The following is a 14,303-nucleotide window of genomic DNA, read 5'->3' on the forward strand; positions in this document are numbered from 1 at the left end:
CTACATTTCGGAGGACGCCGTCGCCACCGACCTTGCTGCCCCAGCTGTCGCGAAGGTGTTTGACGCTGGTTGATCACCTCGAGGAGTTCAGCAAGCGCTTCCCCACCTTACAGCTCGAGGACGAGCTGTTTGTGCGGGCGGGGAGAAGTGTTATGACCGGCATAAGGGCTTAGCCCAATGGGTTATGGCCCAAGTATCTTAATTAGGGGCTTAGCCCAATTATCTTATCGTATTAGGATCGTTTGCTTAAGAGTCAAGTAAACCTCTTTATATAAGGAGAGGAGATGTATCAATCTAATCAAGCAAGAAGCAATCAATATTTGCTCGGCTTCCCTTAGGGAGCCAGGAGACCTAAACCCTAGCCGCCTCCTGCTTTCGCCGCCGCTGCTCCCGTCGCAAGGACGGCGCCACGCTGCCGGCCGCCGCGCACCAGCCCTCGCCCTTCCCCCTCCTTCCCGTACAACCTACGCCCTAGATCCGGTAGGGCCCTAGCTCCTACCACCAACCCTCGGCTGATGTTGGTTGCGTTACCTCCTCCTCATGTATATATAGATGGCAGCACAAGCGCCATCGTTCATTCAGGTAACACTCGCCAAACTTTGACACCATGTACAACTCCTTGCATTGGCATAACCGCATAAGCTTGTGTAGGTCGATAGCAAAAGCAAAAATGAATGAGAAACACATAGAACTACGAGGCGTCGGGAAAAAATGACGCCCCTACAGGAGGCGACTTCGTGGAGCTAGAGCACCGTGAACCACGGGAGGTCTTGAACTGGCTCTGCCCGCTTGTTCTCTTTGCGGCCTTCGCCGCGATGTAAAATCTCTTTCCCTATCTAATAAAAGATCGGCTTCGGCCTTTCTTCTAAGCTATGTCAGCAGCCAGAGACGTGGGAACTCAAGGAGATGCTTACGATGATCTTACCATGCACATCATGCATTTCCCCGGACTTCTCAAATGGGGGTCGTTGTTGCTGACTGACGTTGTGCAGTGTTTATCGTCAGATTGAGATTGTGCTCAGCATGTCATGCTACTTGCTGGGTGTGGGTGTTTGTTGTCATCATTGTTGTTGAGATGGCCAATTTATCGTTTTATATCTCTTGTACAGCTTGTTCATAGGCATCAGTTTCGCCGAGATTTTGTGTTGTTAATTGACCCAAACTGTGACGTATTATTGCCTGCATGTTTTCGCTTCCCTGTTTGAAATGGGTACTAGCTGTCTGATGTGCCTGCTCCTGTGATGGCCTTGGAGCGTTGCGTTGATGCTCACTGTACGATAGGATAGAAACCAGTGTTGTTGCTAGCTCTAGAGTGAACCTGGCCCAACACCGCTAGGTGGGTTTTGACAGTTAGCAAATTGGCACTATGCAGTTCAGTTGTTTGCCACGTTCTGCAAAATGAAATTCAATCAGGCATCCTTGGTTCAATCAGGCATGGACAACACTCGTCATACTTTTGACGCCATGTAAAATTCTCTAGATTGGCATGAGTGTGTGTAGGTCGATACCGAAAACAAAAGTGAACGAGAAACACATAGGACTTTGAGGCGTCCGGAAAAAATCACGTGCTTACAAGCGACTTCACGAAGCGACATGGCTCAGAACCTCAGGAAAGTCCGTAAGAAGACATACTATGTGTGATTACCCATCTGCATGTCGTCAGGATGCAGCGACTTAGCAAGCAAGTTGGGGTCGAGCGTTACACTAATTGTGGTTATGTACTCTATACGAGATCAGATGGAGGCTCTGAAGTTGCTGTTGCTTCATTTTGATTTGTAGAAATCAGAACTGAAAAGTTTGCTCGATACAACAAATGCTACCTTACCTATTTCCATATTAGCTTCTTCCTCAGCATAATAAGTAAATAAATATGATGCTTGTTTCTGTTTTTTCTTAAATATTATTAGTTCAGCAAGCCACCGGTATATGTACAGAAATCAACAAAGATGCAACAAATCCTGTACTGGCACTCGCACTTGCCTATTGGCAGGCGCCACCTCCATAGCCCTTCAAGGCATTCAGCACCTGAAGCCAAACAAACCCCAAGATCCTTCAGAAGATCTCAATCTGCACGCTGGGGTAGTCTTCTGGCGGAAAAAGTCCAAGGCTCATTCCCTGCCTCTTCTTATATCAAGCTCAAACTCAGCCGAGTGTCCAAAGACATGATCATGCACCGTCAGCCTCGGTTCTATGGACATCCGCCTCAGAGCCACCGCGTTGTCAAGGATGCACAATATCACCTCAAGCTGACCTCTTAGACCGATAAACCCTGAAACCTCGAACTGCTCGAGATGGCGATGGGCGCATGACTGAAAATGCCCACAAGCTTCAGGCTCATTAGAAAACCTTACCGACACATGTGGAAGCACCTGAAAATTTAAGGGTTGCCGAAAGTTAGATAACAACACAAGCAGCATTGGAGACTGAAACTTAGAGTTATCCTTTATTTAAATTAAATTTAACGTTCCAAATCACAGTTCCATGTACATTACAAAAAAAAAAATCACAGTTCCATGTACATTACAAAAAAAAAAAATCACAGTTCCATGTAGTCAACTCTAGTATAAGCAGTTACAGTGCAGTGCAAACTACAGCGAACCAGATGCAACAAGCACTAAGCAGACAGCGTTTGTCTCAAAAGATAAACAGGAGACATGCATTTGAGGAAGAGGGATGCTTACATTTAGCTCGAGCCTTTGCAGAAGAGGGGCCATCTGTAGAAGACTCACTAAACCAAGAATCCCATTTCTAGCTCTCGAGTTCCCGAGAATGCTTAGTCACCTCCAATTTTATCAGATGGGTGAACTTCATTAGGCACTTTGAATATATTTTTTATGGTGGTACTACAAAGACAAACAAAAACACGGCAAATCTAGCTGAGTAGCTAGTTTCACAGGCACAGGTATGATAAATTGATGATGCATCATGGGGTAATTCACTTCAATAAATGGGTAAGCTGAATATATGATATTATGACATAATATACAGAAATATTGATCACTCCTAGGAGGGGGGCGCGCATACAAGGTTATACCAGTTGTTGGTTCACAAAGCCTTCCCTAAGAAAAACTATAGGAAATATAAAGAAAGATCTTGCCCTTTGCACTTGGGTCCTTTTGTCAATGCTCAGGTTTCACTTTTGCATCTCCATTAGGCAAAGCACTTTGGGACTGAGCCGACCTCTTTGACTCCTGAATAAAAATGAGTCAATAAGAAACTAAAGCAGAAAAATACAAATGAATGATTAAAGAATTATTTTACGCTCATTTAACAGTCCAATCTTAAGCTAAAAATCTGCAGGACGAAACCGTAGTTGTGTAGATCTACAAAGAATGCGTCACCAACACAAAAGTAAATTCTGACCTACCTAAATTAATTCCTGACACCAAGATTAGCTTAAGTAGCAGGTTCCAATAGAACATACATATATAAAGGTCTTGCTCTCACAACTTCCGGAAGGGGGTGAAAGATGCATTGAGCATTGTGATAACTAAAACATGAAGCTGCATATGATTGGTCCACTGGAAGATGAGCGTTAAACAAAATTTTCAGTAAAGATACACATGTGAAGGCAGTGGCGGAGCTTAGTGAGGGCAAAACAAGGCCGTGGCCCGCCCGGCTCCAGAGAAAAATAATTATTTTATACATGTGATAGCCCAATCCAGAGCTGGCTGAAGCAGTGCGCGTCTCCTTCGCATCCATCCAGCTCCTTCGCATCTATCCAGAGACAGGCAACCAACACAACAAATTCCCTTTCTTTCTCGCAGTTTTACTGTACAACATCATCACTACACCAGTTTCCCTATATTGTCATAGGCTGTATCGCTGTATAGCATCCTGAAATTCCAGTGACTAATAGCTACTTAATTGTATGGTTTAGAATAAAAAAAATATTTGGCCCGCCCAACTTATTTGTTGTAGCTCCGCCACTGTGTGAAGGAACAGCCAATCCTAAGAATGCAAGCGTATTTCCACTTACAGCAGCAGAGGTAGCACGTATCTGTGTGTACGCTTCAACGTCATCTGGAAAAGTTTCTTCCAGCTCCTGACGAAAAGTTTCTTCCAGCATGTTGGCAATATTGTCAAGAAGATGCTTCCTCAGGCTCTGAGACAAACATGTTGACAATATTATTTCATCATTGTAATCGAGAGCGAGCTCCTCTTGAGTCTTGAAGTTCGGATAAAAGACAAAGCAGCTCCTCTTGAAGTTTGTTGGTATTTGTTTCATCGAGATTTTGTTCTGTCCATGTTGTTAACTGGCCCAAACTATGATGTATTGCCTGCATGCTTTCCCTTTCTCTGTTGTCAGATGAATGGATACTAGCCGTCTGATGTGCCTGGTCCTGTGATTGTAGGCTACCAGAGTTGCATTGGTGCTCACTGACGATGGAATAGAAATCAGTTGTTGCTAGCTCCAGAAGCGAACCTAGCCCAAATCTACAAGGTGAATTTTGTGATGCGTTGACAGTTAGCAAACTGACACTATGCAGTTCAACAGTTCACCACCTTCTGCAAACTGAAATTTGCTACAAGGATGTTCCTTCTTTGCGATTGCGCCGACTGTTCTTTTCTAAGAGAAAGAAGAAGAAAAAAGTGATATGTTTCTCGTGTGGCTGGTCTATATCATCTGGTTCAGGACAAAGTCTTTTAGGATGCAGCCATGTGTTGTTATTCGGTTGGCTGCAAGAGTGATGCACCCAGGAATTCTGCTATATTAGGAGGATTCTGATTGGCGGTATCAAAATGGGTGTCTTAAGTTTCATTGAAAAAATGCACAGTTTGCCATCTAGTATTCGGAAACAACAAAAAGGTACCTGCAAAAAAATTGGAGCAATGTAATTTAGTTTATATTAGCACATATTTTTGGGAAAGCACTTGGAAAACATGGAAGAGGATCAGGAAAGAAGATCAATCAACAACTCCCTCAAGATGAACAATAAAGTAGTAAGATATCTCACATTCGTGCAAGATATGCGTTTAAGTCGCCAGTAATTAATGGGACACCAACCCTTCGCTGATGTTCGTAGGGCTCCCTCCTGCATATATATAGATGGCAGCACAAGCACCATCTATCGTTCACACACAAACAACACTCGTCAAACTTTGACGCCATGTACAATTCTCTAGAGTGGCATTAGTCATGTGTAGGTCAACACCGAAAACAAAAATGAATGAGAAACACATAGGACTGCGAGGTGTCAGGAAAAAAAAGCATATCCAGCAAGTTGAGGGCTAGGGGCACACCAATCTGTTATGGTCCTAATAGCAACAGCAACAGGGATCTTTCGAATCTCTCTCACTCAAGTGGTTGGATTCAATTCAACAATCCAATTACAGAGAGAAGTGGGACAGAAGGGGAAGAGAGACGCCCTTATCAGGGTTCTTCGTCCGCACGAAAAATGATTCGCCAGATACCTGCCAGCAGTGTACCTCCAACTCTAACGACCCAAGATCAGGGTGGAGACGCGGGAAAGGAGATGGCGCCAGGCACGGGAGTTAAACGAGATGGAGGGCCAAGGAACGCGACGAGGACCCAAACCCAAAGGGAATGCACAAGTGACTGAAGAAAGTGCAAGAGGGAGGTGGCGTGTTTGGTTAGGCAGTTCTCTCTCTCTCTCAATCCCTCAAAAAGAAATCCTCTCTCTCCCTCTCTCCTCTCGATCCCAATTTTCGAACCCTGTATCCCATGTACCTCAAATTCCATCTGAGAAAGTGATTTGTAATCCCTACCTAGTTCGGGACATCACAATACCAAAGTCATCCCCACTAGCCACTACTAATACTACACTCAACCAAGACACATACAAACACACCCCACTGCTAACGTAGGACCCAGTCGTCTTTGGAGTACTTCGTGGGCGGGGCTGGGGGTCGAGCTGACTTGCGGGTACCACCAGCCAGGTTACTAATAGTAGCTTTAGTCTGAATGTTGCTCTGCACTTTTGCTGGTTCAGTTTCGACAGTAGTAGCTTCAGTCTGAATATTGTCCTGCAGTTGCGCTGGTTCAGTTTCGACAGTTTGCTTCAGCTTAGGCTGTTCTGCTTCTGCATGTTTGACCGTGGCATGAGCTTGGCGCTTCTCCGAATGACGCTGCATTGAGGGCGTGACATATTCGTTGTCATGCACTCAGCTAGTTGGAAAAACGATTCCAGGGAGGAGCTAAAGGAGATAAGAAGTAAACAATTCCAAGTTGTTGTTACTAGAAAAGTGGGCAAGAATTAAATGTGTGGTTAACGAAAGTGTACTCGTAAGCTCTGAGATTGATGTTGCTTCATTTAGTCTGTAAGCTCAGGTTGATGTTGCTTCATTTAGTCTGTAGGAATCAGAATTGAGAAGTTTGCTCCATCTACCCTTATTTCCTTCTGAGTGAGGGGCGGGTGTACCAAGCTTCTCTTATAACATCATTAGATTAGCAAGCCCCCATCGTACACAAATAAACAAAGATGCAACAAATGTTGTACCGGAACTCGCACTTGCCTATTGACAGGCGCCGCTTCCATAGCTCTTCAGGCATTCGGCACCCGAAGCAAAAAAAAAAAAAAGTCCTTCAAAAGAGAAGGCCAGGGCACATATCCTGCCTTTCTGATGTCCAGCTCTAACCTTGGCCAGTATCCAAAGACATGATCATACGCCATCACCCTCAGAGACATGTGCGTTGTCAAGGATGCACAATACCACCTGAAGCTGACTTCCTAGACCGATAAACCCTGAAACCTCGAACTGCTTGAGATGACGGTGGGCACACAACTGAAAATGCCAACAAAGCTTCAGGCTCACTAGAAAACCCTACCAACACATGTGGAAGCATCTGAAATGTAAGGGTTTTGTAATGAGTTGACAGTTACCAATTTGGCAATATGTAGTTTAGTAGTTTACCACGTTCTGCAAACTGAAATTTGCTCTAAGAAAGTTTTGTCTTTGTGATTGTGCCAACTGTTTTTCCTAAGAGAAAAGAGCGAAGTTACATGTGTCTAGTGTTGTTGGTCTGTATCATCTGATTCAGGAGACAGGCCGATGGGCGAAGGATGCAGCCATATGTTGTTGTTCAGTTGGCTGCAAGAGTGATACATGCAGGAATTCTGCTATATTGGGAGGATTTTGTTTGGCAGTATCAAAAATTGGTGTTGTAAGTTTCTGTGGGAAAAATGCACAGTTTGTCATCTATGCAGAAACAACAAATTTGGACCAATGTGGTTTATATTAGCAACATGTATCTTTCGGAAATATACTTGGAAAACATTGAAGAGAATCAGAAAAGAAGATCGATCAATAACTCACTGAAGATGATGGACAATAAAGTAGTAAGATATATCTCACATGTGTGCATGATATGCAATTAAGTTACCTGTAATGAATGGCACGCGAACCCTCGGCTGATGTTGGTTGGGTTGCCTCCTCCTGCATATATACAGATGACAGCACAAGCGCCATCGTTCATTCACGCACGGACAACACTCGTCAAACTTTTGACGCCATGTACAATTCTCTAGATTGGCATGAGGTGTGTAGGTAGACAGCGAAAACAAAAATGAACGAGAAACACATAGGACTGTGAGGCGTCGGGAAAAAATCATGTGCATGAAGGTGTCTTCGTGGAGCTAAAAAGCTTCAAATTTCAGGGAAGCCTGTAAGAAGACGTATCACACATGATTATACATCCATTCACTATCTGGATGAGACGACTTTGCAAGCAAGTTGTCGTCAAGGGGTCATGTACTCTAAAGGAGATCAGAAGTAAGCTCTGACGTTGTTGCTTCATTTTGCTCCGATGTTGTTGCTTCATTTTATTATGTACGAATCAGGACTGAAAATTTTGCTTGATACAACAAATGCTACCTTGCCTATTTCCTTATTAGCTTCTTTGTCAACATATGATAAGTAAATAAATATGAAGTTTTTTCCTTCTGTTTTCCTCTTAAACAAAGAAGCAACAAATGTTGTACCGGAACTCGCACTTGCCTATTGACAGGCGCCACCTCCATAGTAGCCCTTCAGGCATACATCACCTTAAGCCAAACAAACCCCCAAGGTCCCTCAGAAGATCTCAATATGCACACCGGGGTAGTCCTGGGGCAAAAAAAGGTCCAAGGCTCATTCCCTGCCTCTTCTTATATCAAGATACAAACTCCGCCCAGTGTCCAAAGACACGATCAAGTGTCGTCACCCTTGGTCCTATGAACATCCGCCTCAGAGCCACTGAATTGTTAAGGATGCACAATACCACCTCAAGCTGACTTCTTATAGAACGATAAACCCTGACACCTCAAACTGCTCGAGATGACGGTGGGCAGCCGAAAATGTCAGCAAGCTTCAGGATCATTATAAAACCCTATCGACACATGTCAAAGCATCTGAAAAATTAAGGGCTGCAAAAAGATAGATAACAACACAAGCATTATTGGAGAGTGAAACTAAGTTATCCTTCTATTTAAATTAAATTTAACATTCCAAATTACAGTTCCATGTAGTCAAATCTAGTATAAGCAGTTACAGTGCACTGCAAACTACGGCGAACCAAATGCAACGAGCAGTAAGCAGACATCGTTTCTCCCAAGAAGATAAACACGAGACATGCATCTGAGGAAGAGGGGCAGTTACATTTAGCTCGAGCCTTTTGCAAAAGAGGGGCCACCACCTCTAGAAGACTCACTAAATGAAGAATCCCATTTCTGGCTCTCGAGTTCCTGAGAATACTTACCGACACGTCCAGTTTTATCAGATGAGTGAACTTCATCAGGCACTTCGAAAATTATTGATGGTGGTACTACATAGACAAACAAAAACACGACAAATCTAGCTGAGTAACTAGTTTCATAAGCACAGGTATGATAAATTGATGATGCATCATGGGATAATTCACTTCAATAAATGGGTAAGCTGAACACATAATATTATGACATAATATACATAAATATTGATCACTCATATGAGGGAGCAGCACATACAAGGTTATATCAGTTGTTGGTTCACAAAGCCTTCCTAAGAAAAACTATAGGAAATATAAAGCAAGATCTTGCTCTTTGCACTTGGGTTATTCTCTCAATGCTCAGGTTTCACTTTGGCATCTCCATTAGGCAAAGCACTTTGGGACTGAGCCAACCTCTTTGACTCCTGGATAAAAATAAATGAATGATTAAAGAATTATTTTACGCTCATTTAACAGTCCAATCTTAAAACTAAAAAATAGGACGAAACCGTAGTTGTGTAGATCTACAAAGAGCATCACCAACACAAAAGTAAATTCTGACCTCACCTAAATTAAGTCCTAACGCCAAGATCGGCTTAAATAACAGGTTCCAATAGAACGTAGATATATACAGGTCTTGCTCTCACAACTTCCAGAAGGGGGCGAAAGATGCATTCAGCATTGTGATAACTAAAACATGAAACTGCATATGATTGCTAAAGTAGTAAAATATTATCACTACACTGTTATTGGTCCACTTGAAGATGAGTGTTAAGCAAAATTTTCAGTAAAGACACACATGTGAAGGAACAGCCAATCCTAAGAATGCAGGCGCATTTCCACTTACAGCAGCAGAGGTAGCACGTATCTGTCTGTACGCTTCAACGTCATCTGGAAAAGCTTCTTCCAGCTCCTCAAGAAGATGCTTCCTCAGGCTCTGAGAAAAACATATTGACAATATCATTTCATCATTGTAATCGAGAACCAGCTCCTCTTGAAGTTCGTATAAAATACAGACAAAAAAAGTATCATAATAGTAGAGGAAACAATTAAACGAGCTTCTTGCGTCAATTTTTGATCAAGAGTTCAGGACATATATCAGTGCACAAAGTCATACGAACTTGACACATAGAGTTGGAAGCAAAACATCACAGAAGAAAAATGGCAGGGCAAACATGGTGAAATGAATGCACAGCTTGAATTATAGTCAGAAGTACAAACGTAGCGATGAGGATACGAGAAGGTGAAAAGAAAAGTAGCCTCTCCTTATCACGGCCAAGATGATTTTATCACGAATTGAACTCATGGCTATCCGTGCACCAATAAATTATAACGAACGAACACTACAGAGTGGTGGGCCTTAGAGCTAGAGGTACACGTATTGGACATAAAATTGCATCTGCTGTTCTTATAAAGCTCGATAATACAGAGACAGGAATCTGCATCAACAACACAACAAAAACTGGTCCCACAGTTCTACATTCAGTTAGGGCAGATTACTGGCAGTCAATGGGGGTAACATGGAACACCAGAAAAGCTTTGAAAATGAAAAGTATTCTTAATAACTGATTGGCAGTAGTTTGTACACCATTACCAATTTAAAGTGGATAGGAAGGGGTTATTCTGTTCTTCTTAAGAATAAGTTGTTAAAGTGCAACTAAATTGCATGAAGGAATTTAATTCATGAAAACAGAGATGGATTCCCGTCATTGTAGTTTGGATGCCACTATATGGAATGAGATGGCTATGCTGGTTCAGTTTGTCTAATTCACATCTAGATGTTTTTTAAAGATGTCACATCTAAGCTCCCACAAATATATAATGCAGCAACAAAAAACAAAAACAAAAAACAGGACAAAAAAAATAGACCACAAACAGAGTGAAAATCAGCTTAGATGTGACATAACTATGTCACATCTAGATGTGTCCTAGACACACCCATGCTGGTTCCCTTTCACATGGCCAACACAATTTATCCCCTTCAAACTACAGCAATGTCGACTTATATGAAAAGCAGGCTTTCCTGACAGTAATACCAATTATAATTTTGAGAACGACACAACCCATACGTACCTTGAAAGCATCCGTCTTGCCCTTCGTGATCTGGTTCTTGGCGATGCAGCTGTTGAGCACGTCCCTGGTGAACTCATCGGGGTTCTTCCCGTCATCAATCAAACTAACAACACAAGCAACAATCAGGAACACACAGTTCAGGCCAGAGGGTCAACAGCAATGAGCGACAGAGCAAGAGACGAGACCAAACGATCTCACTTGACGACCTCCATGGGCACCTGGATGTTGCACCCGTCGGCGAGCTTCTGCATCGTGTCGAGCTCCGCCACGAGCGCGTTCCTGCACCGTACAACACACCAAACCCTAAGGGATCCGCGCACGCAGATAAGCCGCGGGGTGCAAAGGGGGTCGCGGGGGAGGTTTGCTGCGTGGAGGCGAGGGAGCTTACAGGCGCTGGAGGAGGGGGAGCTGGGACGCGGAGCTGAAGGAGGAGACGTTGAGGTTGAGCTGGTGGAGCAGACCCAGGGTCTTCTGGATCGAGCCCGTGACCTGCGCCAGGTTCTGCTTCGACGGGTCCTCGGGACGGTCCCCTCCCGCTCCCCCTTGTAGGCCGTTGCCGGAAGCGGCCGCGGCGGCGGCGGCGACGGCGGCGGCGGAAGAAAAGTTCGGGGCGGTGCTGTCCATGCCGAAGTCGGAGGGGGAGATGACGGGGAGGTCTTTTTTCTTTTTTGAGTTAATACCACTATTGATACATAAACTTGTATCCATGGGAACAAAATGGTACAAAAACTAAAAAAACCCAAAGAAGTGGTCGTTCAACTTACCTAACACAACATTTTAGTACAATTCCGTTAAATCTGACTAGCACACCGTCTATTGCATGTTAAATGAAAAAGAACTCAGGTTGTAGGCACGCGCGTGATAAACCAGCCAATCCAAAGACACATGTATTCATCATTGATTTAGACGACCTATTATCCATTATCACAGAAATGGAGAAATAAATAAAAACAAAAAATTAGAGATGAGGCAGGTCTTCAAACCGGAGGCTTCTACTCCAGTATGCTTTTATGTACGTTATCAGGACAATAAGCATTGCTTAACATTCAACATGAAAACGGAAAGTATTTATATTAGGTGAGTGCTACACACCGGTGCACCGGTGCAAATTTCGGCCGGTCCGCCCAGAGCCGCTCGGTTTAGACGCGCGAAACCGTTAGATCTGTCCCATGTCCCCTTTCGCCATCCTTCCCCATGCACAAAAGAGAAAAAAAAAATAAGCGCCGCCGCTTGTGAAATCCTGCACATCGTTGCCTCGCGCAGCCCTGGTTTAGACCACCACTGCCCATACTTGCCGCCAGCGCTCACAGCCTCACCATGATGGTTGCAACAACGCCGTTGTCGCGGAGTCGCAACTCAGCCATGGATGAATGTAGCAAAAATACTCGCCGGTTGTAGCAAAATCTAACGGGGGTGGCAGCAAAAATCACAGGCGGAGTGGTAGGATCTCGAGCAGCACCTCCTGCTTCGTTAAGTCCACGTCCGACGCGATCTCCCTGCCGGCGGCGAGCTGTTCCTCCGCCTGCACGTGCTCCTGGAGGAGGTGGTGGTTCTGGGCGGCGTCGGTCTGTGCCTTCCGGAACTGCTCCTTCCGCTCCTCCTGCACCATGTCCATGTAATAGGCACGGGCCTCGCCGATGGTCGTGGTGCAATGCACCGGTGAGGGTGGCGTCGGGTCATCACCCTTCGGCTGCCTACCGTCCGGCCAGCCGGCAGCAATGGCGGCCATGTCCTTCTCCTGCTCCGACGTCAGCCTGTCCCAGAGAGTTTTGGCAGGAGAGGAATTCATGGTGGCAGTGGGGCAGAGAGGGATCAGAAGCGGATGACTGTGCAGCAGTTTATATAGCAATTGTGGGCTGGAGAGGGACGAATCAGTAGCGTCGGAGAAGACGCCTCAGCAACCACATGCCATCAATGTGGGCGGCAGACGGACGGGTGGCCGGCTGCCGTGTCATTTGAACACACAGAGTCGCCTGCACCAGGAAGCGGCGCGGGCAGTACTCTCTCGAACGGCATGCCGCTTCAATGTCGGCGTAAGTGAGCGGTCGCGTGTGCTCTAGCCGGGCGCTGACGCTCTGAAGCGGCCCTGACCAAAAGCGCGTGGGGGGAGGAGGGATTTGGGTGGGTTGGGACGGTCAGAAGTGGGCGTGAAGCGGTCCGAACTCCCGCAAATTCCTCACATTTATCTCCAGTTTGCGGAAAAAAAATACATACGGCAGACCATAGATTGACATATGACTGTGTTGGATGGCTTTCGCTGTCCGAACAATACAGTCCGAATGCATGAGGAAAGTTTGCAGGTCGGAGTAGTTGGAGATGCACTTACTACTTGTTTGAAGCACAAGAAAAAAAGGATACATCTTAAGTACAACCCACCAAATTACTTTTCTCCGTATTTTACACGAAGGGTTTCGTGTTCTTCTGGTAATACAGAGCACAACGCTGGTATTGGGTTCGAAGCCCTGCCTCACCGCTATTTTTGTTTTTTATTTATTTCTCCATCTTCCAAACACATGTATATATATTTACCTCGTCAATAGATTTAGATTGAGATTTGGTTTGATGGTTATCGCGCGCGTGCGGTTACCATTGGTTACCACGAGGTTTGTATCAAAATGTTCTCTTAAGCAAGTTGAAGGGCTACTTTTATGGGTTTTTAAAGTTTTTGTACCATTTTGTTCCCATGTGTACAAGTTTATGCATTAATAGTAATATTAACTCTTCTTTTTTTAGATGAATGACGGGGAGCTCTTTTTATGCGCCGGCTAGGAGTTCTAGCGCCCCTGCAGAAATGGGCCGGCCCATTTCACCACTCGCGATGCAGTCCGTCGCCTGGGCACTTTTGGTTCGTCGCTCACCGGTTGAACGGTCAACGGTTGACCAGTTGGCCGTCAGTCGTTGACTTCTCAAACTAAGTAAGATTTTAAAAAAAATCCAAAGAAAAAATTCAAAAATTTGGAAAAAAAGTTCATCAGTTTTAAAAAGGTCCATCAAACTTGAAAAAAAACCACAAATTTGAAAAAAAAACAATCATCAAATTTGAAGAAAACCACGATTTAGAAAAAAAAGTTAAGCAAATTTGAAAAAGTTAATGCACTTTTAGTTGTGGACCTCCAATTAAGTTGTGGAGCTCATCCCAACCTTAATTGTGAAGGTATCGGTTGCCTCCTCCAAGGACACTGCATAGTGGAATCGTGGCCCTTTGTATCGTGCGAGGGTGCGAGAAGAATAAAGTGAGCCATTTGTGGCGTTTGGTGAGCAGTGTGCTGCCACATTCCTTCAACGGAGACGTACCTCCCTCAAAGAATGGAACTCTGATGAGTGTTATTTTTATGGTCATCACACCTGAGTTTAAACAAGTTTATTTCATAAAAATCGGGATATCTGCTCAGGGTGTGTTGACACGCGAACACATCATGTGTACCTTCGACGTCGGGGGTGATGCACCGCAGCTCACGTCGAAGGAGACCCGACCGACAGCGCGATACACAGGATAGTCGGCGGGTGCTTTTTAGACCCGAAACCCCGCATACCCGGGAGGGAC

The 14,303-nt window shown here is 44.6% G+C and overlaps 1 protein-coding gene across 1 annotated transcript; it reads right to left on the reverse strand.

The window, feature by feature from the left end:
- Window positions 1–8,847: 8,847 nt before the first annotated feature.
- Window positions 8,848–11,482, reverse strand: LOC125545622 (mediator of RNA polymerase II transcription subunit 10b-like). Its single transcript, XM_048709634.1, has 5 exons — window positions 11,148–11,482; window positions 10,958–11,038; window positions 10,760–10,862; window positions 9,534–9,623; window positions 8,848–9,111 (listed from the first exon to the last, which is right to left on the reverse strand). Exons 1-5 carry the CDS (start codon window positions 11,465–11,467, stop codon window positions 9,040–9,042), a joined length of 666 nt encoding a protein of 221 aa, XP_048565591.1. The 5' UTR covers window positions 11,468–11,482; the 3' UTR covers window positions 8,848–9,039.
- Window positions 11,483–14,303: the final 2,821 nt, after the last annotated feature.

This window comes from Triticum urartu, chromosome 3 (assembly GCF_003073215.2).
Source record: "Triticum urartu cultivar G1812 chromosome 3, Tu2.1, whole genome shotgun sequence".
Lineage (NCBI taxonomy): Eukaryota > Viridiplantae > Streptophyta > Magnoliopsida > Poales > Poaceae > Triticum > Triticum urartu.